The sequence below is a fragment of the Lutra lutra genome, chromosome 7, assembly GCF_902655055.1.
Source record: "Lutra lutra chromosome 7, mLutLut1.2, whole genome shotgun sequence".
NCBI classification, from domain to species: Eukaryota; Metazoa; Chordata; class Mammalia; order Carnivora; family Mustelidae; genus Lutra; species Lutra lutra.
The window spans coordinates 135864484-135891041 of NC_062284.1; the positions used below are offsets into that span (position 1 = coordinate 135864484).

Genomic DNA, 26558 nt, shown 5'->3' on the forward strand with positions numbered 1-26558 from the left:
CATCTCTGGGAGCTGATCCTAAAAAACCAGCAACTAGGGGCATTTTAGGTGTCCTTCAGCCTCAAGGTGGCTCGCTTTGTCCCAGCTTCAAGGTGAGCACGGAAAAGCACGCATAGGCTTTAGGGCCATCGCCAAAGGTAGCTCACAGGGCAAAACTGGACTCCTTAAAGACTGGGACATTAAAGAGAAATGTGATCTTGCTTTGTATCGCTCAGCTGGAATGATGTGGCTCATCTCAGTGACTTCTGAATTCCCTCTCCCACAGTGACTCTCAGAGTGCTGTCCCGGATGGGCAGCATCGGTGTGACCTGGGTCCTGGGTAGACATGCAAAACGTCAAGCCCCATCCCAGACTTCCTGGGTCAGAAACTCTGGGGTGAGGCCTGCCAATCTCTGTTTTAGGAAGCTCTCAGGAAGGTTCTGGTGCTTACGAAATAGTTGGAGGGCTCTATCCCTGACAAACGGTTGTTTGCCCAGTGTCTGCGGGACCTCTTGGGATGGAGAACTCACCACCTCTGGTGAAGTTTAGGAAGTCTCCCTAAACACCTCCTCCCAATCAGACTCCTGGTCATTTCCTTTCCTTGGTTCTAAGCCTACTGGGTAATTGAGTCACTTGGAGGAGTTAAAATACATACACACATACATACATAAGTACCGGATAACTTACTTTGTTTACATTCTATTAAATTAAGAGCTGGACGTGATTTGGATTCTGTATCCTTACTGTCATAATTCACATCATTTATAGACCTCAACCAGTAGTGGAAGCAGATACTTTGGGGTTTCTCTATCTAGATTCTTCATCAAGTATTTATTTCCCAATGAAACATTTATACAGAGAGATTAAGAAAATTCTCATTCTTTTTTAAAAAGATTTTATTTATTTATTTGACAGAGAGAGAGAGAGAGAGATCACAAGTAGGCAGAGAGGCAGGCAGAGAGAGAGGGAGAAGCAGGCTCCCTGCCAAGCAGACAGCCCGATGTGGGGCTCGAACCCAGGACCCTGAGATCATGACCTGAGCCGAAGGCAGAGGCTTAACCCACTGAGCCACCCAGGTGCCCCCCAAATTCTCATTCTTAAAGAAAGTGAATTGCAATGTGGAAGGAGGCATGACGTCATGGACAGGTCTCTGGTGAGGTGGTAGGAAGACCCGAACTCTCTCTTAGATCTGCTGCTGGTTGGCTCCCTGTTACTGAGTATGCCACTTACCTTCCCTGCACCTGAGTCTCCCAATCTGTCAAAGAAGAGGGCTGGATTAATGGTCTGTTATTAGGGATTCTATGAATCTTACTTTAGGAGACAACGTTAATGAGATAAGGAATGCTTTTTCACGAGGGATTGGGCGTTGGCTGGAAAGAACACAGAGTGTCCAATAAGAACATTTCTGACTTGGGCGTCTGGCTGGCTCAGTTGGAAGAACACACAACTCTTGGTGTCTAGTTTGAGCCCCACATTGAGGGTAGAGATGAATGAATAAGTAAACTTTAAAATGGTTGGGGGGAGCCTGGGTGGCTCAGTTAGCTAAATATCTGATTCTTGATCTCCGCTCAGGCCTTGATCTCAGGGTCATGAGTTTGGGCCCTGCCATGGAGCCTACAACACCAACGACAACACAAGATGTATGACAAAAATCACAGGCCTGTCTCTTCAAGCATCACTGGTATCTGCTCTGGAATCTGGGTCCTGATGCTTCTTCTTTGCTTCAGAAAGGAACAGTACGTGGCTTGGCAGAATGGGGAACAGGTGTGGAAGGCGCTTGCAAGGGCTCTGGAGAAATGACAGACTTGCTTTCCTGAAATAAGTGTGAGCCTTCAGCCAAAAGACACGTGTAGATTTCCATAAATTGAAAAAACTCACGGTAAATATAGATTCATTAAAGGGTCTTAAAACTTGGATCTAGGCTTGGAGCGATACAACCTTTGTCCCTCTCTGCCCTTTCCTTGTCTTTTCTTCACTCACCCATGAGCTTTATCTGAAAAGATGTGCCAGGACTCTGGTTATAAATACCCAATCGGCTAATATAGTTCAAAAGATATTTATTTTTTGAGAGGCGGATACTGGAGTGGCTACAGCTTTAAAGGGACAGCTGAACAATTGAGTGCAGGACACGGACTGCCCCGAGCTCGGCGGGCGGCTGGGATCTTTTCTATGTGCTGCTGCTGCGGGATGAACCTCTGTCCTTGTCTGGGCTCGAAATTCAGATTTCCCAGGAAGACATTCTGACCGCCCAGCTTAGGTCCTATGTCCACCCTGTGATCAGGGCAGGGGTCTGTGATTTGCAGCCTCACCGGCAGAGCATGGGCTAGGGTGGGAAAGCCCTCCCCAAGCTCTGTGCACAGTAGGAAAGGGGTCTAGCAGATGCAACCAGAAGGGGGAGTGGGGAGGTTGAGGCAAACATCGTAGCGCCGAAGGCTCTGAAACTCCTCAGGGACAACTGCAAGTGACAGCAAGTTCAGGCAATACCAGCGTGTTCCCAGGGCACAACTCGGTAATTTCGGGAGCTGTGAGGGCTGGCTGGCCAGAAGGCTGACATCCAGTTTATATCATAGAAGGTAGAGCCGACCCTTTCTTCTTAGGAGGTTTGTTACGGTTGGCATTCAATAAAATTCTTTAACGGATGGCTAGTGGAATGAAGGGATGGTGCAACTTTTCCTTCGGCTAGGGGAGGACTTCTATCCTGAGTTGAATTTATTTAGAAACTGCCTAATTAGGAATCTTTCCGTTGCAAGCGATTGAAGCCCATCAGAGTTATCTTTAGCAAAAGATGGTCCTCGCTGGGATAGCATTGCTGGCAGGCAGGGACAGACATGAAGCTCGTCCCAAATATCAGGGAGCCTCTTGTCTTCTCTCCTCTCCCAGCCTCTGCTCCTGTCTCCCACTTAAAGGTGGCAGCGTGGCTGTCTTTCATTTTCAGTCTACCGTGTCAGCAGGTGGCAGTCTGTGCCTCCATGACCTGTGTCTCTGCTTCTCAGAGCCCAGGGTGACTGAGACCACCGTACCCTCATTCCCATCCCAAACCCAGAACAGGGACTCTCCCTGGCCCAGCTTAGGCCAGGGGTCTGCCCCTGACTCAACCAACCAAAATGGCCCACGGTGCTTGGCAGAGGTGGGCTGGGCAGGGAGTGCCATTACATTATGAAATGGGCTCTAGGAGCAGTTCTCGGAAAGAAAGGGGGAATGTGAGCCGACAACCCAATCACTGTCTCCTGTAGAAGCCAAATAGAGTAATCTTTGCTTACATTTGTAAAATTTGCTTATATTTGTATATTTGTATAGTGCTTTAAGAATGCTTGATTCTTTTTTTTTTAAAGATTTTATTTATTTATTTGACAGAGATCACAAGCAGGCAGAGAGGCAGGCAGAGAGAGAAGGGGAAGCAGGATCCCCGCTGAGCAGAGAGCCTATCACGGGGCTCCATCCCAGGACCCTGAGCTGAAGGCAGAGGCTTAACCCACTGAGCCACCCAGGCACCCAAGAATACTTGATTCTTGGGTGCCTGGGTGAACCCAAGGCACCCCTGGGAGAACACACCCGTGTGAGGGAAGGCGAATCGGGTCATAGTCTTTCTTTCATAGCTACTGGCTCTCACTGTGGTCTCTGTTTTCCAATTCTTGTCTTCCCCACTTGACTGTACATTTATTGAGAGCAGAGGCCATATCTTGTTTATCTCTGCTTCTCTATCCCCGGTGCCTAGCTCCGGGCTCTGTACCTGGCAGCATCTAACTGACGCTCATTCGTGGAATTTTCCCGTTTTTACAGGCAAGAAACCCGAGGTGCACAGTATTATAAAACAGACCAGCCCACAAGGGCCCCAAGTTGTGCAGTGGCTTAGCCCAGGTTGCCAGTTGAGCGAGAGAGGCTCTGCCTCGGCTCAGGCAGATCATTCTTTAAGGCAGAGGGCGCGAGCCCTGACGTTAGATTCCTCCAGAACCGTCTCAGCTCTCCAGAAAGGGTCTTTGCCAGAGGCAGCGGACAAGCAAACAAAGGAGGCAGGTGATTAACACTTTCATTTCCTTGGGACTTGACTCAGCTCCCATAGCTGTCGGACACTTGAACTTGATGGGAGAGAAAGGAAAAGCTGAGGGGGACACCACTGCTGGGGCAAGTTTTCTACTACATGACAGGAAGCAGCCAGGGACACCGACAAGGGTTTTGTGGTCTCTGTCCTAGGCTAGATCTTCCAGGTCTGCCACTTACCAAATGATCAGTCACTTCACCTCTTTGAGTCCATCCTCCCTGGGCTGTGTGACAGCTCAATGAGAAGATGTAGGGGATGGGAGATCATTATATCATTATATCATGCTATTATCTCTCTCCATGCCAGGAGGACATACCGAAATTGTGCCCCACAAAGGTAAAGAGGCCAATCTTCTCCCTCAAAGGTCTGATGGTCCAGGATGGGAACACATGGCCGTGCCAAGTGCTGGGGGCTCTGAGCGTGGATCAGTCCCACGTGACCCTGAGAGGACGTGTCCTGTGTGTCTTTAGGATACCCAGGAAAGGGTTCCAGCGCGGGAAGCTTTGGAGCCAGGTGTGAAAGGAATTCACTAGGCAGAGGTAGTGACTGTCCACAAGAAACAGTGCAATTATGGCAGGATGGTTATGAAGGGACAGAATTACCAAAGGGCCCCGAGGGTGACATTACCACCATCAGACGCTGTTGGGGTCCCACACTGATGCTGCATGGGCCACACTAGGCAGTCTGCACTTGGGGTACCAACCAAGAAGGCTCTTGGAAACACCAATCTTGATTCCTGCTTCCCAGCTTGCTGGTGGCCTCCGTTCCTCTGTCCAGCTTCATTTCTTCCGCACCAGGAGAGATCTTGAGAAACAATCTGGTGCTGTCCTCTTGCACTGTGAGCCCAGTGGCATGGAAAAGGCAGCTGTGAGCAAAGAGAGGCTCCTGCTGCTAATCAGGGATATAGAAGCCAGGACAGTTTCTCCTAGGGTTCTTGGTCTCCTCTACGAACAGGCTTCTTTTCTTCTTTGGTTCCTTTTAAGCTTCAAATCTCCATTTCAGGTAATACTTGCGGTATTCCTTATTTCCATGTAATATTTCAAGTCCTTTCTTGGCCACAGGTTATGAAAAGGAGAGAAGCGGACAGGAGGGAGCAAAGAGAGAAGGTGGGTACCGGAGACTTCACGGACAAAAAGAGAAACTTCCTGGGCTGTCAGTGGATTCAGTGCACGGAACCCTCCTACCCAGCAGAATGCTCCTTATCCAAACCACAGACCTGGGGAGCCCTGAAAACCAGGACCACTATTTTTGTAGCCAAGGACAGGAAGGAGCCCAAGGGTATAATTTTAACGGTTTCAAGGTTATCAAAATAAATAGCTATTATCTTCTTTCCTTTCCTTCTCACCTAGCCCTATTAGTGACTTACTGTCTTGGCCCTGGGAGAGAGGAAGGAAGACAAACCCGAGGGCCCATGCAGGCCCAGCCACTGCCCACGAGGTGCACGGATGGTTCCACCTGTGCATGCAGAGCTGCGGGGAGAGGCAGGGGAGAGAGGGGGTCACGGCTGCAGTAGTGGGAGTAACAGGAGACAAGTGTGCTGACTGTGGGTTATTAATAGGCACCGAGACCTATATTTATAACCGGTGGCTTAAATTAGGAGCAGAACAGTCACACCTAGCCAAATCCTCACCCCACACCAGAAACACCTGAATTGCGCAAAGTGGTCATTCTGCCCCTGGCTCACCCAGGTCAGTGAGCAGGCGGCCACGGGGCGGAGTAGTGAGATCTTCGAGATCTCCCCTTGCTTGCTCAAGAGGTCTGTTGCGACTCTGCCCCCTGGGCACAAGCAGTCCAGCACAGAGCACCACTCTCTAAAGGAAGGGAGAAGGACAGGTAGGAGGGGAGGGAGGGAAGAAAGTAGGGAGCAAGGAAGGGAGGGTTAGGAGAGAGAGGGAAAACAAGACACCGGGTTGCAAACATTAAAACAGAAGCTCAGGCCAAGCCTCGTGGAGGTTTTCTATCCCTCCACATCCAGCCCACGTCTGAATGGGGAAATTGTTCCATTTCTCCAGGAGAGAAAGCGTCTACTCACGACCTGCCAAAGGCCCCGAGGTGGAGCGTGGGAATTTCAACGTCCAGAGGCCAGGGACAACCCTCAACCCGGCGCAGGAGGATGGCTCGGAAAGCTGCAAGTTCCCAAACACCATGGGGGTCTGAGTCTGAACCTGACAGCCTCTGCACTGTCCTCAGGCCCAAATACACAGGTCCCCAGTCAGTCCTCCATGCCAGGTCAGAACCTCTGGACTAGGAATTCTCTGCGGGGAGGCTGTGCTGCACCTGAAGTTGGGGGTATAATATACGCAGGGGGTTCAGCCTGCCCCCACCCGCCCCCAGCTTGGATGCCTGGGCTCAGTCTCTGAATTTGGGAGGAAGAAAGGGAAGGCGAGGGGATAATGGGTGAATGGGCTGCCCTAGGTGTCAACCTGGGAGAAAGAGATTCCAAGTGGGAAAAGCTTGGGAAGCCAAGGGAAGACTCACGACTGGGTCTGGTGTTTCTGCTACTTCCTACGGCATTATCACACTGAACAGCCTGTTGGAGCCTCAGTTTCCTTATTTGTAAAGTTGGCTAAAAAAGAATATCCACTTACAGGACTTTTTTGAGGGGCCAAAGAGGTGACATAATCACTTCTGCCTTTATGAGGGCTGCTATATCCTACGCATTGATTTTATTTTTAAAGATCTCATTTATTGGGGCTCCTGGGTGGCTCAGTGGGTTAAGCCTCTGCCTTCGGTTCAGGTCATGATCCCAGGGTCCTGGGATCGAGCCCCACATTGGGCTCTCTGCTCAGCAGGGAGCCTGCTTCCTCCTTTCTCTCTCTCTGCCTGCCTCTCTGCCTACTTGTGATCTCTGTCTGTCAAATAAATAAATAAAATCTTTAAAAAAAAAAGATCTCATTTATTTGACAGAGAGAGCACAGGCACACAACGGGGATGGGGGGGAGTAGTGGGGGTAGGAGCAGAGGGAGAATTAGGTTCCCCAGGGAGCAGAGCTCAATGTGGGACTCGATCCCAGAACCCTGGCATCGTGACCCAAGCTGAAGGCCGACGCCTAACCCACTGAGCCGCCTAGGTGCCCCTCAGGGCGCTGATTTTAGTGTTTCCCATGTATCACCCCACTGAATCCTCAAAATCACTTTAGACCTGGGGGATTTGCATATATGCAAACTGATCAAATTGTACACATGGGAGGGATGCAGTTCTGCGTATATTACACCACAGTGAAGCTCTTAAAACACTTTACGAGGTAGGCATGATTTTTTTCTCCCCATTTTGCCGTTGAAGAAACTGAGGCTTAGCGGAGAGTTTAATTCTCGTAGACCAACAGCAAGACATAGCAGAAATGGGACTCAAACCCAGGCAGTCTGGCTTCAGAGTCTCCCCGTTTAATCAGCGCACCAGGGCTTACCTGTAAAAGTGTCTTTGGGGCTGCAAACCACTGTGTAGAGGTCAGTTGTGGTTCTACTCAGTGGCACGGTTGGTAGGTCAGTGGCACTGTCTTTGTGTAACGAGTGAGGGCATGTGGATCGGTCCCTAAACTACTGCCCGGTACTCAGTAAGCGCTCAGTCCCTCTGCCATCCCTTGTTCTTGTCCCCAAGAGAGGACATGATGCAAACGAAGGAATGTCAATTCCACCAGGGACAGAGATATTGTGAGGGGTGTCGAGTGCAGGAAATAAAATAATAAAGAGATCGCACAGCTGCAAGCAATTGCACCTGTCCCGGGCGTCAACAAAATCCAAGGAAGCAAAGAAGGGAAGTCCTCAGACGGAGGTCTCCTCTACCCCTGGTAAGACAGGAAGCCCAGGGCAGTTTCCCTGATGTTCCACAGGCCTGGTGGGCCGCCCTCTGGGACTCCCACGGACCTCACGCGGGCTCCATCCCACAATCCAGGAAACACGCAGCCATCCTCCTGAACGCCTAACCAGTGCCAGGGGACTCATGTCTCATGTCTGTGAGCAAAAGGTTAACGGCTTTCCACTATGTAAGGCAGAGCTGCTTTAAAAGGGCTCTTTGGGTAGAGAAATCGGGAAAGCCCAAGGCTAAAACAGGAAGTATTTTATCAGTGGGGCCTGGCTGTTTTCTAGTCATTAGGGTGTTCTTAGTCACTTGACGGAGGCGATGTTTTCACTGAGTGTTCCTATTTAATGGGCCTTGGCTGAACTCCAGACCTACACAGTCAACCGCGGGCCTGACCTCTCCACTATGATGTGGACTAGTGAGCTCACACTTCTACAGGTCTAACGGAGACTCCCTCCAGTCTCCAGGAATGGTAACGCTCATGCACCGAACCTTGGCATCCGCCTCATCTCCTCTCTTTCATACTCCTGGTCCCTCAGCAAAGCTCATTGCTCTACCCATGAAATAGATTTTAAAAACTGGGCCACATTGTGCCATACCCATGGTCACCTCCCTTGTCCAACCTGCTGTTATCTCTTGGTAGGGTCACCGAAGAGACTTCCAGGTTAACACCTAGAACTGGAAGCAGCTTTGTGGCAAGCAAGGGTCGGAAGAGGGCCTGAATATTTGGGTTCAAGACCCGGGTTGATAACACTTGTCTGGGTCTCAGTTTCCACAACAAATAGAAAGAGCTCCACCCAGTGGCCACTAAGGGTACTCTCGGCACTTCGAGCGTAAAATTTGCCTCCATACCCTTAATCACCACACGGTGGCGCAGTTGTCTACCACCGTCTCTAAGAGGGCGTTGCCATGCCAATCCGGACGGGAACAGCCCGCTGCTGGGCGCTGTATCTCTCCTGGACACTTGTGAGAGCTGCTCATTCATCACATCTCTCTAGTTTGTTTCAATAACAAATAACGAAAATCATTAAGTTGATTTTTTTTTCAGAGAAGAAGGCATAAATCTCAAAAGCAAGTGAGTGGAAATTTCAGCTAAATCTTTGTCACCAGCGTTATTTAAAGACCAAGCTGAAAAGCTGGAAAACAAAGGAAGTCAATGCCAGTGTTATGTGAGGCCCAGCTCTATACTACATTAGTTCTTGTTCTTTCTTTCTTTTTTTTAAAAAAGATTTGTTTATTTACCTGACAGTGATCACAAGTAGGCAGAGAGGCAGGCAGAGAGAGGGGTGGGGGAAGCAGGCTCCCTGCTGAGCAGAGATCCTGACGTGGGGCTCGATCCCAGGACCCTGAGACCATGACCTGAGCCGAAGGCAGAGCCACCACTGAGCCACATGCGCCCCACTACATTAGTTCTAAAAGTAAGTAGCTGCGTATTTGCCTGCATATAACCAAGAACCTCCCCTCTAGGAGGTAGGGAGGCTGGGGAGGAACTGGATTATTTATCTCAGGACCTTTTTGTTTGCTGAAACAGCCATTAAAGGCTCCTCCTTATAAATAATAAATAATATAATAAAACAGACTGTGAACAGTTCGTGGCACACAATAAGCCCTAAATTCATAGCAGTCATTAATATCATTGCATTCTAGTTCTACCACCTCTTCGATGAACAATAATGCTTTTGGCTTGAAAATTACTTTCGATTACAACGAATAAAAATGATTTTGTGATTCTTTATTCTAGTTACAAACTGCCCGTGTTCCACCACTCAGTGCAGAAGTAACGGAAAAGGTTTTGATACGCCCCAAATGCACCTGCACGCACACACGTTTGTGGTCACATTGTATTGGTGAAAAACAAAATTCAACTGAGTAAATTTTGATGATCTATTGCCTTTATCCAGCGGTTCACAAATTGGGCCACATCCCAGCTAGCAGACAGAAAGGAGCTCTGGGGAGCTGTACAAGATGAAGGGCTCTTACAGGCAGAAGAGCAGGAACAGGGAAGTTAATTGGGCAACGAGTGAACTGGTTATGGCAAGATCACTCTCCTTTAGGGCATGGCCGGAGTCTATCCGGCAGGTGACCTCACTAGCCCTGATGAGGTGATTCTTGAGTGACCTGGTTAAGACTCCATTTCTGCGAGAGCCTGAAACTGTAAATAAATCTCAATTTGGTTACATGGGGCTTAGCATAAGTGCCTCCATTTGGGGCCTGTTGTGTTGTTTTTAACAGGATAAAGGCTTTTTTTTTTCATTAATTTTTCATTTATCATTATACTAAGCACATTACCACATCATCATTCATCATCGTTGATCATAATGCACTTCTTTGATTACAAATGAGTACATTCTAATGGTAGAAAATACTGAAGAGTACAGGACAAAGATAAAGAAGAAATCATTCCTAATCCCATCATCCAGACTGAGATAATTGTTCCCATTTTGATATATTTCTTTCAATAATATTCATGCAAATATATTTTCCATAAAATCAGGAATATATTACATATAAGATTCTTTCTCTTGATTAACTTATTTTAAAATTATTTTTAGATTACAATAATTTTCTTGTCTTTTTTAAATTTTATGTGATCATTTTTTCCTGTCATTATATGTTCTTTAAAACCCCAGTCATAGGGATGATTTTGCTCTTTAATTTCTCTCTTGTTTTGATTGTTTGGGGCCCTTGACTAAAATACTTAAGTGGCAGGCACCCGAATGGCTCCGTTGGCTCAGGTCATGATCTCCAGGTCCTGGGATCTAGCACCATGTTGGCTCCCCACCCAGCTCGCTCAGGGAGAAGTCTGCTTCTCCCTCTGCACCCCCCCAAATAAATAAATATTTTTTAAAAAAATGCTTAAGGGGAATCCTTGCAGAGCCATGGCATGGTCTTAAGAGGTGTAATTTCATGAGGGCTGTCCCATGGGCTAGGCCTGCACTAGGCTGAATGGAGAATTCTGCTTGACCTTCATTCCTTGAGTCAAGGCTCTGCTCATTGTTACACTGCAACTTGCCCTCCAGACACATGACGTTCTATTTTTAAAAATTTTTTAAAGATTTTATTTATTTATTTGACAGAAAGAGAGATCACAAGGAGGCAGAGAGAAGGGGGGGGGAAGCAGGCTCCCTGCTGAGCAGAGAGCCCGATTCGGGGCTCGATCCCAGGACCCTCGGATCATGACCTGAACCAAAGGCAGAGGCTTTAACCCACTGAGCCACCCAGGCGCCCCCACACGACATTCGAAACAGCCGCCTTACTTAGTAGAGTTGGCTTCTGCTTCGAGATTTCATAGGAGAAAGGAGGAAAAGTTCTTACCATGTTTCAGTGTTTCAAGCCCCATTAACTCTCAGAAGATAGGAATTTAAATACCATCGGTTAAGATAAGAACATTCACTATTGAGTATGCATGAGGTCCTGCTAGGAATTGTCCTTACTTCATCTGATCTCACATCCAACTCCTTTTACACAACAAGGGATGAAACAGAGGCTCAGAAAAATGCAAGCCTTTGTCTAAAGTCCCTGGTTGATCCAGGATGGGAACCCAAGTGTTTGGCTCTGAAACTTCTGTTCCAGCAGCGCCATCACACACCTTCCCAAAACATTTCCTGAAAATCATATTTAGTCAGATGGAGTTTACGAGGCAGGAACGAGGGCTCCTCTCCTCAAATGGTGAGAGGTGAAGGGGGTAGCCTGGTTCAGAAAACCTCCATGTCTGCCTGAGGGATTTTCCCGCCAAAGTACTAATCTATAACTCAAGAGTCCCCCTGGGGCGCCTGGGTGCCTCAGTCAGTTGAGTATCTGCCTTCAGGTCATGATCTCGGGGTCCTGGGATGGAGCCTCATATCAGGCTCCCTGCTCAGTGGGGAGTCTGCCTCCTGCTTCCCCCTCTGCCTCTGGTCTTGGCTTGTGCTCTCTTGCTCATTCTCTATTCCTCTATATAAAAAAAAAAAGTTCCCTTTATCTGCAGGGGATATGTTTCAGGACCCCCATGGAGGCCTGAAATGGCAGATAGTACCCAATCCTTTCTATGTTTTACCTATACATGCATACCTGTGATAAAGTTGAATTTATACATTAGGCAGTAAGATGAACAGTAATAACAATTTAACAATTATAACAAGATACTGTAATAAAAGTCACGTGAACGAGCACTCTCACTTTCTTTTTCTTTTTTTTTTTTTTTATTACAGCTTTATAAATATATATTTTTATCCCCAGGGGTACAGGTCTGCGAATCGCCAGGTTTACACACTTCACAACACTCACCATAGCTCACTTTCTTTTTCAAAATTCGTGATTTAAGGGAACTCGCCCTTCTGCCGCGACGGCCTCTGCGGGGAGACAGGCTGCGCCGGACGATGTCGACGCTGCGGCGGAGAATGAGACTCGCGCTGACCTCCCGAGGGCACGTCATCGGGAGGACCGCCTGCTCCTCTTGGCCATGGGCAGCCAACGCTGCAGAAAGTAGAACCCGATATGGGGGCGGTTACTCCTGTATTTCCCAGAAGAACCGAGGGGAGCACGACGTTCACTTACCAAGGCCTATGTTAGGCTCAAGCAGAAATGATGGTAACTACTCTTTGGTAGACTCTGTGCTGAGCACGTACGAGACGTCGGGTCCTGTAATCATTCCAGGAGGCCAGGAGGATACGTATTAGTATCCCCAGCTTCCTAAAGAGGGGTCTGGGACACCAGGGGGTTGCCCCGCGTGATGGCCATCAGCGAGTGTGGCTTCCACTTTTGTTGGGAGTCCAGGGTTCCAGACCTAACCATCCATCTGCTTCTTTCCCCTTCTCCTTGCTTCATTAAATCAACCTAATGATTTTCGTTATTTGTTATTGAAACAAATCAGAGAGAGGTGATGAATGAGCAGCTTTCACAGGTGTCCAGGAGAGATACAGCGCCCAGCAGGCGGGCTGTTCCCGGCGGGATGGGCGTGGCAACGCCCTCTTAGAGACGGTGGTAGACAACTGCGCCACCGTGTGGTGGTGAGGGGTATGGGAGCGAATTTTACACTCGAAGTGCCGAGAGTACCCTTAGTGGCCACTGGGTGGAGCTCTTTCTATTTGTTGTGGAAACCGATCCAGACAAGCGTCATTAACCCTAGGTCTCCATCCTAACTCCCTTCTTGTCTCCCTTGCCTCCTCCTTTCTCCCTTCTTCTTTCTCCCTCCCTTCTGTCTTCTAGAAGGAAAGACCATAGTGGACCTCCCAGTCCTCCCAGTCAAGAAGCCTCTGCAACTTTCTAGGGTGTGATGAAAGCTGTTTCTGACACTGACGAGCCCCGGAAAGAAGCAAATGAATGCGTTGACTATGTAGCTGGTGCTAAGCTGCACGCTGGGAGCTTCTGGATGACTTGCGTCATGGGACCCTACAAACCTCTAGGAAAAGGAGTTTCGATTGCTGTGCCTATTTAAGCAATGAGGAAACTGAGGCTTAAACAGGCACCTTGCCAAAGTCGCACACCTTTTTTTTTTTTTAAAGATTTATTTATTTTAGAGAGAGAGCATGAACAAGAGGGGCAGAGGGAGAGAGAGAGTCTCAGGCAAACTCTGCACTGAGCAGGGAGCCCCCCGACACAGGGCTAGATCTTATGACCCTGAGATCATGACCTGAGCTGGACCCAGCAATTGGACACTCAGCCAACGATGCCACCCAGACACCCCCAAAGTCTGTCTCAATGAACAGAGTCAGGATAAATCATGATCTAGTGTAAAAGTCTAGTGTGCAGCTGTACCGCTGATGCTAGACTTTTCAGTGTGGTAGACAAAATGGCCCTTTTTGAGTGATATTTGTCAACCACTGGCCAAGAACTCAACCGTGGTAAAATCTTGGTAATTCCCTCTGACTTTCAAAGTCTTTTGCTACCAGCCCTTCTTTTATTTAGTCAATTTCATTTCCCATGACTCCCTTCCTACACTCTGTCCTCTTTGCAGGTAGGTACTCATGTCACCGCTGTCTATCACATTAATTTCCATGTGCATGCTTTCTAGTCTCTACTCCGTGAGTGACATCCATCCTTCAATGCTCAGCGTAAGCACCTCTCTATGCATTCCTCATCTCCTCTGGTCCTAGGTGACAGAGATATTTCATTATCTCACAGCCCTGTGCAAAAGTTTTCAGTGATGACCTTTTATCTGCTAAACAAAAGCCAGGAGTCTTAGCTTGGTATTCGAGTTTACCACTCTGTCACAAACGTGTACCAAGAGCAAGTAATGTGCTAGGCACTCTCTGGGTGCTGGGAGAATTGTAGAGAACCAGACAGACAGGTTTCTACCCTTCTGGTGAACAAACTGGGCATTAAATAATTACAAATAATCAACTCAACAATTATTAGTATGATTCAAGCAATTACGAGGCCCTCTAGAATCTGGTCTCAACCTCTGTTCAGTTCCTCCTCCTTCTTTCTTCCATTCAGATGAGCCTACTCATTCCAACCCACCTCTATGGCTGTGCTCACGCTCTCCCTTTTTCCCTTCAGGCAGATTCTTCCCTCCTCCACCCCCTAAGCCCTTAAGGACCAGCTTTGGTTCTGCCTCTTCCATGAAACCCTGTTAGACAACTTTAGGCCCAAAGGATCTTCCCTCATTTGAATCCCTACTGCTTATCCATCAGACAAACATTTACTGAATGACTTCTTGAAATGTTTGATGACTTGACTCTCCAGGAAGTCCTAAACACATGCTATGGTCTTAAAGATTTATGTTGTATGAGGAGTTAGACTATCCCTACTGAGAGGGATCGAGGATTTTTTCCCTCTTCTTCTCTGGGTGGGAAAGGAGTGAAGATCAGAAAAGCTACAGTGAGGGGCGCCTGGGTGGTTCAATCAGTTAAGCATCTGCTTTCGGCTCAGGTCATGATTCCAGGATACTAGGATTGAGTCCCACTCTGGCTCCCTGCTCAGCAGAGAGCCTGCTTCTCCCTCTCCCTCTGCCTGCCTCTTTCCCATTCTCTCTCTGTCAAATAAATAAATAAAATCTTAAAAAAAAAAAAAGAAAAGCTACAGTGAACCATAGGAAATTACTAATAAGCAAAGTGACAATAAAAATGGCCTAATTACTCATAATCCTACTACTCGAAAGACATCTACCACTGACAACTTTCTACCTTCCTACTTTTTTGTTTCTGTTTCTATTTCTGTGTGTGTATGTTTAGGTGAAGTTCCTTTTTCCTCCTAATTAAAATTTTATCAAGAAAATCTTTTTTCACAGGGTGCCTGGATGGCTCAGTAGGTGAAGCGTCTGCCTTTGGCTCAGATCATGATTTCAGGGGCCTGGGATTGAGCCCTGTGTTGAGCTCCCTGCTCAGTGGGGGGGGGGGGGGGGGGGGGTCTGCTTCTCCCTCTCCTCCCTCTGCCCCTCCTGCTGGTCATGCTATCTCTCTCTCTCTCTCTAAAACAAACAAACAAACAAAAAAACCCAAAAAACCCCAAAACCTTGAAAAGAAAATCTTATTTTTTTTTATGGTCTCTTTTAAAATGGAGTAACTCTACCCCCACTTAACTGCTTGGGGGTGGAATAGTTGGTTCTGGATTGAATGAAACCAAGAGAATTTACTTAAAGACTCATCCATATCTTTTCCAGCTCACTGATCCTGTGTACAATAAGAATCTGACCATTAGTTTTAGGGCATTTACTCAGAAGTCCTTTCTCAAAACCTACATTGGATGTTCTCCAGCACAGTACTCTTACCTACTCCAAAGGTGTGGGATGCCTAGGGATGCCAGACTTTTATGCAAACCATGCAATGTGTGGCCTACAAGAACAGGGATCTTCCAGTCTGCACCCCTCACATAAAGGGGGAGCAGAATGAACTACAGGGCTAAGTCCTTGCCCAAGATCAGGCAGCTGGTGGGGGCAGGGCCGAAGATGCCAGCCCCGATTATTTTTACAAATTGACGGTCCCCAGTTTGTCTAATGATCAACCTCAAACTAAAATTAAACAGAAAATACTTGGGGAAGCCCTAACTCTTGCTAAACAAATCGTGTTTGTTCATACCAGTGAAGGGGAAAAGGCAACACAGTTTGGTAGAGACTGGGTTAGATCCTCCAGCCCTGACCTGTTTTGAATAGGTCAGAAAACTTTCTCCTTGGAAATTTACATTACTATGATAGGATTAAAACAAAGAAGAAATATTAGGGTCCACTTATCTCATTCTTTTTAAAAAAATATTTCATTTATACTTGAGAGAGAGAGAGAGAGCAGAGGGAAAAGGGAGCAGCAGACCGCCGCTGAGCAGGGAGCCCAAAGTGGGGCTCCATTCCAGGACCGAGGGATCAGGACCTGAGTCTGAGTCAGACACTTAGCGGACTGAGCCACCCAGGCGCCCCGTCATTCGTTCTTAATGTTTGAGAAACGAGGATAACAAAAGGATGCAGAAAAGATTGGCCCTTCATCATGAACTGTAGCATTGGCTTGTAAGTATATGTCATCTTGGTTCTTATCTGATTTCTGGAGGTCACCACGGTCCGAGCAGCAATTCACTCAAGCAAAAGAAACTCACAATTGTAGGAAAACTGGGTCTGTTCTGGGAGACCAAGCCCTCTTCACGGACAGCTTTCAAGCTGAACTTTCCGGCCTCAGTCTGAAGCCCCAGTAACGCGGTCTCTGGTTCTCTCCGAGTTCTGGGAAGGGACGGTATTGGATCTCCTTTCACAGGAAGCCAGCAACGAGGGAACTGTGTGAAAGGACGAGAGCGCTTCTGAAGAACATCCCCACGGGCCCAAGGAGGGCCTTACGGAGATGAAAAGTTTCCTGGGTGGGAGTGGGCCCGGGAGTGGAAGCGGATCCACCTGGTTGTACGGGGGCAGAGGGCCACCCAAGAGCGGGGAGAAGCCAACTGTAAGAGGGAGCTGCAGAAGAGAGGGCGCTGGCGGGGGAGGTACGAGCCAGCTCCCTTCTCGGCTCACTCTCAAAGGCTCACCTCGGGATCAAGAGCACAGGTGCTGCCCAACGGGGCCCCTGCGCTACCACAGCAAACAAAGGGCGCGGCCTCCTCCAGCCTTTTCGGTCCGAAAGGAGGCTCGGCCTTACCTTCGAGGATCCACCCATCCCTTCTCGGGCGCGCATCCAATGGGGCCGCAGCCTCCTCCTGCCAGGAGGTGCTGAACTCTCGCAGGAAATGGACAGGTACCACCGACCAATGGTTGCAGCTGCCGCGGGCCAATGGGAGAGGGAAATGGGTCGACCTGGGGTTGAGAGGGAGAGCCCGCAGGAGGGGGCGGGGCCCGGGGGCGAGACACGTAGGCGCAGGGGGTGGAGAGGGGCGGGTCGGTGGCTGGCGGGGCAGCCCCCGCCGCGGAGATAGGAACCTGCGGACGGCCGGCAGCGGCCAATGGGAGGGCGGGTTGGCGTGGGGGGGGTGGGCCCGGCGCCGGGCGGCCCCGCCCCTTCGGGTCCGCAGGGCTGGGGCGGAGCCAGGCCCGCGTCAGGTGGCCCCGGGCGTGCGGGCGGCGCTGGGGGCGGGGCGCGGCGCGGAGAGGGGAGCGGCGGCCGGCGGGCGGCGGCGGGCTAGGGCTGCGCGAGCAGGTACCCGCGGCGGAGGTGGCCAGGCCACCCCCGGGGGGCGAGCACGAAGGCGGGGGCCCCGGCCCGCCGCGCCCCCATGCCGCGGTGAGCGCTCCCGCTCGGCGCACTTGTCGCCGCGCCAGCCCCAGCGAGCCGGCTCTCCCCGCCCCGCCAGCCCGGGCCCTACCTGCGGCCGCCGTCGGGGGAGGGGGGTCCCCCCAGCTCTGCGGAGCCGCATGAACAATAGGCGGCGGCGGCTCCTGCGGGCGGCGGCAGCCCCGCACCCTATGGATCGGCCGCTCCATGGAGCCCTCCAGAGCGCTTCTCGGCTGCCTGGCGAGCGCCGCCGCTGCCGCCCCGCCGGGGGAGGATGGAGCGGGGGCCGGGGCCGAGGAGGAGGAGGAAGAGGAGGAGGAGGCGGCGGCGGCGGCCCCGGGGGAGCTGGGTTCCGATGCACCGCTGCCCTACTGGACGGCGGTGTTCGAGTACGAGGCGGCCGGCGAGGACGAGCTGACCCTGCGGCTGGGCGACGTGGTGGAGGTGCTGTCCAAGGACTCGCAGGTGTCCGGCGACGAGGGCTGGTGGACCGGGCAGCTGAACCAGCGGGTGGGCATCTTCCCCAGCAACTACGTGACCCCGCGCAGCGCCTTCTCCAGTCGTTGCCAGCACGGCGGCGAGGACCCCAGTTGCTACCCGCCCATTCAGTGTAAGGCGAAGGCGGGGCCGCCGAGCCGGGCGGGGAAGGGGGGGCTGGAGGCCTGGAGGCGGGGGGGGGGGGGCGGTCGCAGGGCGGGTGGGGAACGATTGCCCTGCGGGTGGGTGTGTGCGCGCGCGCTCGGGCTGCAGGGGCTGCTTTGGTGGGTGCGATGGGTGAGATAGAGACGCCGCAGGCCTTGCCAGGAACCTCAGGCGCTTGGGCTTCTTAACCTTCATCTGACCACCTCAGCTGCTTTCCACATCCTGGAGCCCCAGCACGAGAATCTCCCCATGTCGCACTCCCGGCTTCCCCAAATCTGGAAGGGTTTCAGGCCAGCTGGTAGTTTCTGTCATAACCTTAGTCCCCAAATCTTCCCGACCTCTTCTCCGGCCTGTCCCCGCCCCTTCAAGGCATTTGCTTTGAAGCGGATGGGGGTGTCTCCCGCAGGGCTGGCTGGGCTGGCTCTCAAGTCCCGGAAGCCCGTGCGAACTCAAGGCTGAAGTGTCTTTGAAATGTCGTGTTGATTTCTCGGATCGCAGTCTTGTATCTGAGAAGTTGTATCTTTAGGAGTCTCAGTGAATGATGTGCTCAGGGTGCGAGTGTGTGAAGAAGCCGGTGGTGATGGGTGGAGAAATGATTGGAGAGGGAAAAGTATGTCCTTCCCCCGTGAGAGATCAGGAGCGCAAGGTACAGTGGCTAAATCCCAAGTCCCTTGACACCCAAGCTTTCAGATACAACATTTTCTCCTTTCTTCTCACCCTAGATCCTTGCCTATATTTGGTATTTGCCAAATCTCAAGGGGACCATGCCCACGGGTCCCTCCCAGGGCCTTTCTTCCAGTGTCCTGGTTTTCACCAATTTCCCAGGAGCCCCCTGTTCCACACCCTGCAATGATATTTCCTTTGTTTTTGTTTTTGTTTTTCTCCAAAGCAGTCAAATTGCCATTGGAATCCCTGAATCAGTTCTGCTAGGTGGTTTTAGAAGATGTAAATATCTTCTTGTGCAGTTGACACTGTTTTATATTTGATTATTCCCACAATTTCTTCCCTGCTAAAAAGTATTGTTAATACATATTTATTATTGTTTACTCAATATTTTGTCTACTTTGCATTTTAGTTAATAAAAAAAATCGTTACCAAGCACCAACTTTAGGCATTTAGTTTTTAAATTTCATTTGTAACATTTATCTTTCGGTCCTGTAATTTACTTTCATCTGAACAGTTGTGTTACTTTATTTAAGATGTTTTCTTTAAATACCATCACTTAATAAGAAAAGCATAACCTCTTTCCTTATATTTCTATTCTCCTTCTTTATTGGTGTTTTGACCATCAAATTGGTGTTCAAATCCTTAGTTCCCTTTGTTTCTGTCTCCCTCACGTTCAGTGTAAAACTTCTTGTTTCTACATCTTGATCTTTATCATGCCTGGAGGGAACAAATGATTTTAAATGGTTTCTGGGTGTTAAATCTTTTTGGCTCTAGTACTGGGAAGGTGAAGACTAAGGGTCCTAGTGTAGTGTCTGATATAGTGCTGAAGATGAACTTGGTCCCATACTGAAAGAAATACTGGAAAAATGGTGTGGCATATTAGACACAATGCAGTTTTTTTATGCATAAGTCAAAGGTTTGAGGTTCTTTATGGGTTACGTTTTGTGATTTTTTTTTTTGTACAGCTAATGCCAGAGTGGGAGAGGTGTGTAATGCTCATGAGCAGGAACTCCGTTTCTTCCATCTCTGTGCCCCCAGCTATCAGAGCAGTCTGTGTGAATATGACTTGGGCTGGAAAAACTCACCTGCAGAATACCAGCCATGGCCAGGGTGTGCTACGTTAGCAGCTCCTTCTCCCATGGGTACCCACGACTTAATCTTTATTGTCACAAAAGTTACCTTCGATAGGCTAGATTCCTGATTCTAGAACTCAGATAAGAAAGTAGGAAGTACTTTGTGCTTGTGAAAAGAATTGACTTGCACATGACAGGTGAAGGCCCTGGTAAGTTATTTTATGTAGTCTCATCAGAAGTTCTGAACTTGACTGGAATTAATTCTTGATAATTCAGAAAATTTAATTCCATTCAAAAATCAATATGAGTGCCTAGCAAAAGATAGATACTGTATTAAATTCCAGGAGATAGGGGCGCCTGGGTGGCTCAGTGGGTTAAAGCCTCTGCCTTCGGCTCAGGTCATGATCCCAGGGTCCTGGGATCGAGCCCCACATTGGGCTCTCTGCTTGGCAGATAACCTGCTTCCTCCTCTCTCTCTGCCTGCCTTTTTGCCTACTTGTGATCTCTGTCTGTCAAATAAATAAATAAAATCTTAAAAAAAAAAAATTCCAGGAGATAGGGGTGCCTAGGTGGTTGAGTTGATGCAACTCTTGAGCTCAGGATAATGAGTTTGAGCCCTGCCACGGGGTACAGAGATTATTTAAATAAATAAAACTAAAAAAAAAAAAAAAGGAGATAAATGATAAGATAAGGGGGTGCTTATAAGTCACACCTGAGGGGGATTGGTGATGTAAATACACCATGTTGGCACAATACTTTGATAAAGATGAACTTGGGGAAATTGATAACAGGTACTCTGATGGGTGTCCCATGTCCACCATTTCAGTTAGTGTCACTCGGAAAATAAAGTGATTGACAACTTTGTCTCCAGAGACTTGGAATGAAATTGAGCCACTGATAGTTTTTCCCCAGTTACCCTTTTGAACTTCTCTTCTGGGGCATGAATTGTGACATTAGATTATGAATAGCAGACTGTCAGTTAAGTAAGAATGTTTTAGTTTTAAATAATGCTTTTCAAATAGAAAATTTTGTTTCAAACTTTACTCAAAACAGAAGAGGGGGAAATTACCAAATCTTGTGACAAATAGGAAATATAATAGATATTTAGAAATCATCTGATATTTATATAGTGCCTTTATGCCCTCCTGCGTGGATATGAAAGCTTAGCTCTCCATGGGGTTGGCAAATATAAATAACGTAGGAGCTCACTCATCTTTTTTTTTAGTGAAAGAGGGAAAATGTACAGTTCCAAATTTATCATCTTGGGACATATACAGTCCTAGGTATTAAAAAAAAAGTTTCTCTTTTAGTGTTGTGTCTGTTTTCAAGCAGGGCATAAATTAAGATTATTACTAATATACATTTTTTTTCTAGCATCCACTGCAAATCTAAGGATATATTTTCAGGTGTACTTGGGATTTTTAAAAATATTTATTTGACAGACAGAGATCACAAGTAGGCAGAGAGGCAGGCAGAGAGAGAGAGTGGAGGAAGCAGGCTCCCATGAGCAGAGAGCCCAATGTGAGGCTCGATGCCAGGACCCTGGGATCATGACCTGAGCAGAGGCTTTAACCCACTGAGCCACCCAGGCGCCCCGTACTTGGGATTTTTAAATGAGTGAAGTACGTGCCATTCACTTACCCAAAACCTACCGGAATGTGCCTACGTGTCTAGTTTTCAAGAATACAGCTGAGAGAGAATAACATCTTGACTGCCAAAATGAAAGAAGTAAGGTTTTGTTCCTGATATTCCTGGAAATATCCATCCACAGAAACTGAAACATGTGCTGAATGTGACTTGACCTGATTCTTACTTAAAACCAGGTCTTGCCTGCAGTGGGAAAGGAGAGCCCCACATTCTCTCAGCTGCAGCTGAAGGTCTAGTTCCTACCCAAAGGGACTTCTTCACAGGGAAGGGAAAATAAGTACCTTCTCCCAGGCCCCGCTCATCTGTCTTCTATCCACTTGCAAGCTTGTTCCATACCTTTCTTGAAGGCCGGTCATAATATTTCCTCAACTAGTTAGCAAGAACCTGAGAGGTTCTGTTCTACTCCGAGAGAGTTTATTGCTGTCCCTTCCCCGCAGAGGTTTTCTGTCTTCTCTAAAATGCCATCAAAGGAGCTGTCCCTTCAGCACCCAAGTTCGGAATCACTTCTTTTAAATCCTTATACATTTAAAAATTTTAACACGTCTTGTGTGTTCACAACTATGCTTCAGACCAGAGGAAAACAGGAAAGGTAGAAGAGAAAATACAACAGTTAATTCTGTTAAGGAAAATTCGGATATTCAATTGAGGAAATGAGATGTGTGAATGGAAACTTGTTAAAGAGACAGCTATCTTTTCATCAGTGTAAAAGCTGTTAGAAAAAGTGAATGTTCCTTCCCTCCATGACCAAGGAGACACCTAACATAATTTACATATTTCTCCAAGAGGGTTTCTTATCACTCCTTAGTATACACATTGTTTTTTTAATTCATATAGACAAGATAAGAATTAGTAATCAGGATTCATTTTAGAACCCAGATGCACTGAAGCTATTTTAAGCAGAAAGTCATTTAGCACAGGAAATTGGGTGCTTACAGAATTGTTGGAAGGGCAGGGAGAAGGGGCTTTTAGCTGGACCTGTGAGAACCACTCCAGAACACTGCAGACCTGGCCCACGCAGCAAGCTACTACTTCTCTAATTGGAAACGTACAGAATCAGGAGTTGACGTTGAAGCTGTCGATTTGAAGAACACCCTGTTGTAGTTGCTGTCCAGCTTAGGCAACCACTTGGCCTTGCAGCATTCCTTTCTACATCTGCCCAGAGCTAGTGATTGGACACTGACATGCAGGAAAACCCCACTTCTCCAAAGCCGTGCTTGGCTGAAGCGGCAAGAAGATGGTATCCATGTCACTTCTGCCTTCCCTATCTTGTGCATCTAATTGGCAGAAGCAGACCTGTAGCAGCCAGAGAGTCTGGGAAATGTAGTTCTTAGCTTTCTGGCCTTTGTACTGCACGATATACTAGAGGATTTTAGAGTGGATTTGATGGTGAGTCTGCAGGACCAGCTGTAACATTTATTTTTTAAGAGGAGTGGCAGATGAGGTAAAAGCTTGAACAGTTGGAACTTTGGGGGTCAAGATGGGCTAGACTTTTTGTATTCTTTTGTGCATACTGCCACTTGCATTGTAAAAGACAAATGAATATCAGCCTTAGGCAGGACGGACATAACTCTAATTAAGGAAAGAATAGAGTTTTAAGCACCGCCAGCATGTGAGTGGTGGTTGGAGATATCCTGGAGCTGGCTGCGGAAGGAAGAGAACAGCCAGCAGTGGGTACTTCCTCTTCTGGTTTTGCCAAAAGTTCAGAAATATATCTTTGTTTTCTTAGTTTCTTTTTTTTTTTTCTTTTTTAGCAAACTGACTATATTCTTTCTGTTTCAGGAGGTCCAGTGCATTTAAAAAAAAAAAAAAGTTCAGATCTGAGTTTGGTTTATTTCCTACTGAGATAGATTTCCCCCCCTTTTACTCGACTGCTGCTTACCTGCTGAATGTTCAGCAGGGTGAATACAGAGATGAGTAAAGCAGGCAGAGTCTACCCTTGGGGATCACGCAATCTCGCAGGACGGCAGGCACTGAACAGGTTATTAAACCTTGTTGGGTCTTGCCAAACAGACTGTTATGGACGTGTTTGATGGGGGCCTGACCTCATTTAGGCGGGGGTTAGGAAAAGTTCCTCTAGGAGATTTTGTTTCAGCTGAGACCTGAGGGTTGAGTATGAGTCAGCCAGGTAAAGACAAAGAGACTGAGGAGATGGAGCACAGGGTTTTCATGAGAGAAACATAACATAGCACTTTACTCCTATAGCAATGCCTTATCTAGCCCGAGTTTTGTAATCGCTGGTGGCCATTGTGATCTGGCCATGGATCCCTTTCCAAATGGTGCTGAAGATGTAATCAGGTTCGTCCTCTTAGGTTCATCCTCTGCATTGGAAAGGAGATGAGTGGTTGGGTGTGGTACTTGGGGACATCAGGGATGGAGCTGTGACGCAGGTGACTTCTGCAGTGAGATGTCCCCTGGGAGGCTCCTCTCTGCACATCTTAGTCACCACCTCCTGGTAGAACCACGTTTGGAAAATATCCTCCCAATTTATTTCCCACCCTCTGTCATTCCTGCTGCTCGTGTTTGCACCCTGTGCCTGCATGTCTGCCTTACTTCAGTGGCTCCTTAGTGGTTCCTCTTGCAGAAGGCTCCCTGGCCTCCAGGTTAGATGCCCCATGGCTGCCAGAATTAACGTCCTCTCTAAGTCACAGTCTACTAGCACTCCCCTACTTAAAAATGCATGAGTTCTGGGGCGCCTGGGTGGCTCATTGGGTTAAGCCTCTGCCTTCGGCTCAGGTCATGATCTCAGGGTCCTGGGATCGAGACCCACATTGGGCTCCCTGCTCAGCGGGGAGCCTGCTTCCTTCCCCCACTCTCTCCATGCTTGCCGCTCTGCCTACTTGTGATCTCTCTATCTTTCTCTCTGTCAAATAAATAAATAAAATCTTTTAAAAAAAATGCATGAGTCCTATCATTCACAGTGTGAAGTTTAAGCCACTCAGAATGACTCTAAACCATTTGACAACCTAGCTGACTCCAACAAGACCTTGAGCCTCATCTTCTATCCCGGCACATATAATCCAGCCACACTGCACTCCTTGAAGTTCTTAATATGCGATATATTCTCATACCTCTTGTTCTTGCTCATGACCTTCCCTTTGCCTGGATTGTCCTTCTCCATCCTGATCCTTTGCTGCCTGATGAGATCCCTCCCACTCATTTTTTTTTTAAAGATTTTATTTTTAAGTAATCTCTACACCCAATATGGAGCTGAAACTCACAACCCCGAAATCCGAAGTTGCACGCTCTACCAACGAGCCAGCCAGGCACCCTCCCTCCCACTCATTCTTTAGGACACATTCCCTGCATTGCCTTTCCTGAGAATCCCTTCCCACTCACCCTCTTAATCCTGTCCTGCAGTGGGAGTTGGTGGTTTCCTAATCTGATCATAGGGCTATGAAGGCTCTTTTCACACTGTGGTTTGGTTGTTGTGTGTCTGGCTTGTCACTGGACTGTATGCTTCTCACCATGGAGTACACAGAAAAATGAAGAAGTCTCCCAAAAATGATCTCCCTCTATGTTACCTTGTATTAAAATGGTTTGTCATAGTATGACATTCTGCATGACGTTCCAAGTAGAAATTACCACATGAATAGTTATTGAATGCCCACTATGTGCTAGTCGTCAAGATTAATGTAACAGAAAGTAGGTTAGCCACTTGTTGCCACTAGTTGCCACTAGTTGCCTTGAAGGAGCTTACCTTATAGAGGGGAGACAAAAAAGCCAAGGGAGTATAACTTGCTATGTTTGCCCGTAGGTAAATGGATGATTCCGTGGTGTTTTCAGAATGTTTTTGACTTCTTTTTTTCTTCTCTTTCACAGTGTTAGAGATTGATTTTGCGGAGCTAACCCTGGAAGAGATTATTGGCATCGGGGGCTTTGGGAAGGTCTATCGTGCTTTCTGGATAGGGGATGAGGTTGCCGTGAAAGCAGCTCGCCATGACCCCGATGAGGACATCAGCCAGACTATAGAGAATGTTCGCCAGGAGGCCAAGCTCTTCGCCATGCTGAAGCATCCCAACATCATTGCCCTTAGGGGGGTGTGTCTGAAGGAACCCAACCTCTGCTTGGTCATGGAGTTTGCCCGTGGAGGGCCTTTGAATAGAGTGTTATCTGGGAAAAGGATTCCCCCAGACATCCTGGTGAACTGGGCTGTGCAGATTGCCAGAGGGATGAACTACTTACATGATGAGGCAATTGTCCCCATCATCCACCGCGACCTTAAGTCCAGTAACAGTGAGTATGAAGTGATGGGACTGGAGGGCTCACGAGTACTTCTCTACTCAGTCAGTGGCTTCGGTGGGAGTGCATTCCGAAGGAATCTCAGTGGGCAGTGAAACAGGGAAACTCGTTACGTAAAACCATTCCATCCTTGAGTTGAGATGTAGGGATGAAATGAGTGCCAGGGAAAATTGGTTTAGGAAGAGAAGAATGAGGCAGCCGAGGGGTTTGGAAAAATCCTAAGCTCATATTAGCAGGCAGGGGTGGCAGTGTGTAATTCTGATGTGCTGTGCAGTGTGTATCCACATATACGTAGATAGATAGATATGTAGATTTTTCCACTTTAGGGAAGCATGCCTGTCATTACAAAAGGGCTTTCCGTCTTTGGTGGAACACCAGGTAACTACAACGCCTCTTTGCATTCTGCCTGACCACCCCAGCTTGAGGTACCCCCAGAGAATGGTCTATAAGGAAGAAAGGAGCGTGTCGTCTAAGCTGTGGGGCCGATTCAGGTGACAAAGTCCCCTGGGAGAGTATGACCTGGCTGGTAGTATTGTGGACTCCTGATAGCCTACGGGTCTTATTAATTAATTGTTGTAACTACTTAGTTTTTAATAGCAGGGAACTGAGAAGTAACTGTTTATTAAACATCCAAGATCCATAAACTGGATTGTAAAGCAAGTGTTAGACATAATTACATGGTGAGTTGGTGGAAACCAGTCTCTTTCCTTGGAGGAATCTGCAGGCGCTGGGACTCTGTTGCTTTTGTGTCGTAATTTGTGCCCTCTGTTGCCTGAACTGAGTGATCGGAAGGATGACATTTGTTAAATAGGAAATGCTTAAAATCGTTTCAAGCACCCTGTCTGGAGAGGAGGGCATTAGGGTTGGGGGAGG

The 26558-nt window shown here is 48.1% G+C and overlaps 2 protein-coding genes across 4 annotated transcripts in view; one reads left to right on the forward strand and one right to left on the reverse strand.

Annotated features, from left to right (window-relative positions):
- Positions 1-3542: 3542 nt before the first annotated feature.
- LOC125104542 (serine/threonine-protein kinase LMTK3-like) lies at positions 3543-17627 on the reverse strand. Its single transcript, XM_047737100.1, has 4 exons — positions 17510-17627; positions 16849-17220; positions 12083-12271; positions 3543-5829 (listed from the first exon to the last, which is right to left on the reverse strand). Exons 1-4 carry the CDS (start codon positions 17625-17627, stop codon positions 5768-5770), a joined length of 741 nt encoding a protein of 246 aa, XP_047593056.1. The 3' UTR covers positions 3543-5767.
- Positions 17246-26558, forward strand: part of MAP3K9 (mitogen-activated protein kinase kinase kinase 9) — a 74939-nt gene continuing 65626 nt past the window's right edge. Inside the window, exons 1-2 of one of the 3 annotated variants that reach the window (XM_047736673.1) lie at positions 17246-18028; positions 25266-25679. In XM_047736673.1, coding sequence (XP_047592629.1) covers positions 17626-18028; positions 25266-25679 — 817 coding nt within the window. In that variant the 5' untranslated portion in view covers positions 17246-17625. The remainder of the gene's footprint in view (positions 18029-25265; positions 25680-26558) is intronic. The other 2 variants (XM_047736674.1, XM_047736675.1) reach the window with 2 other exon arrangements.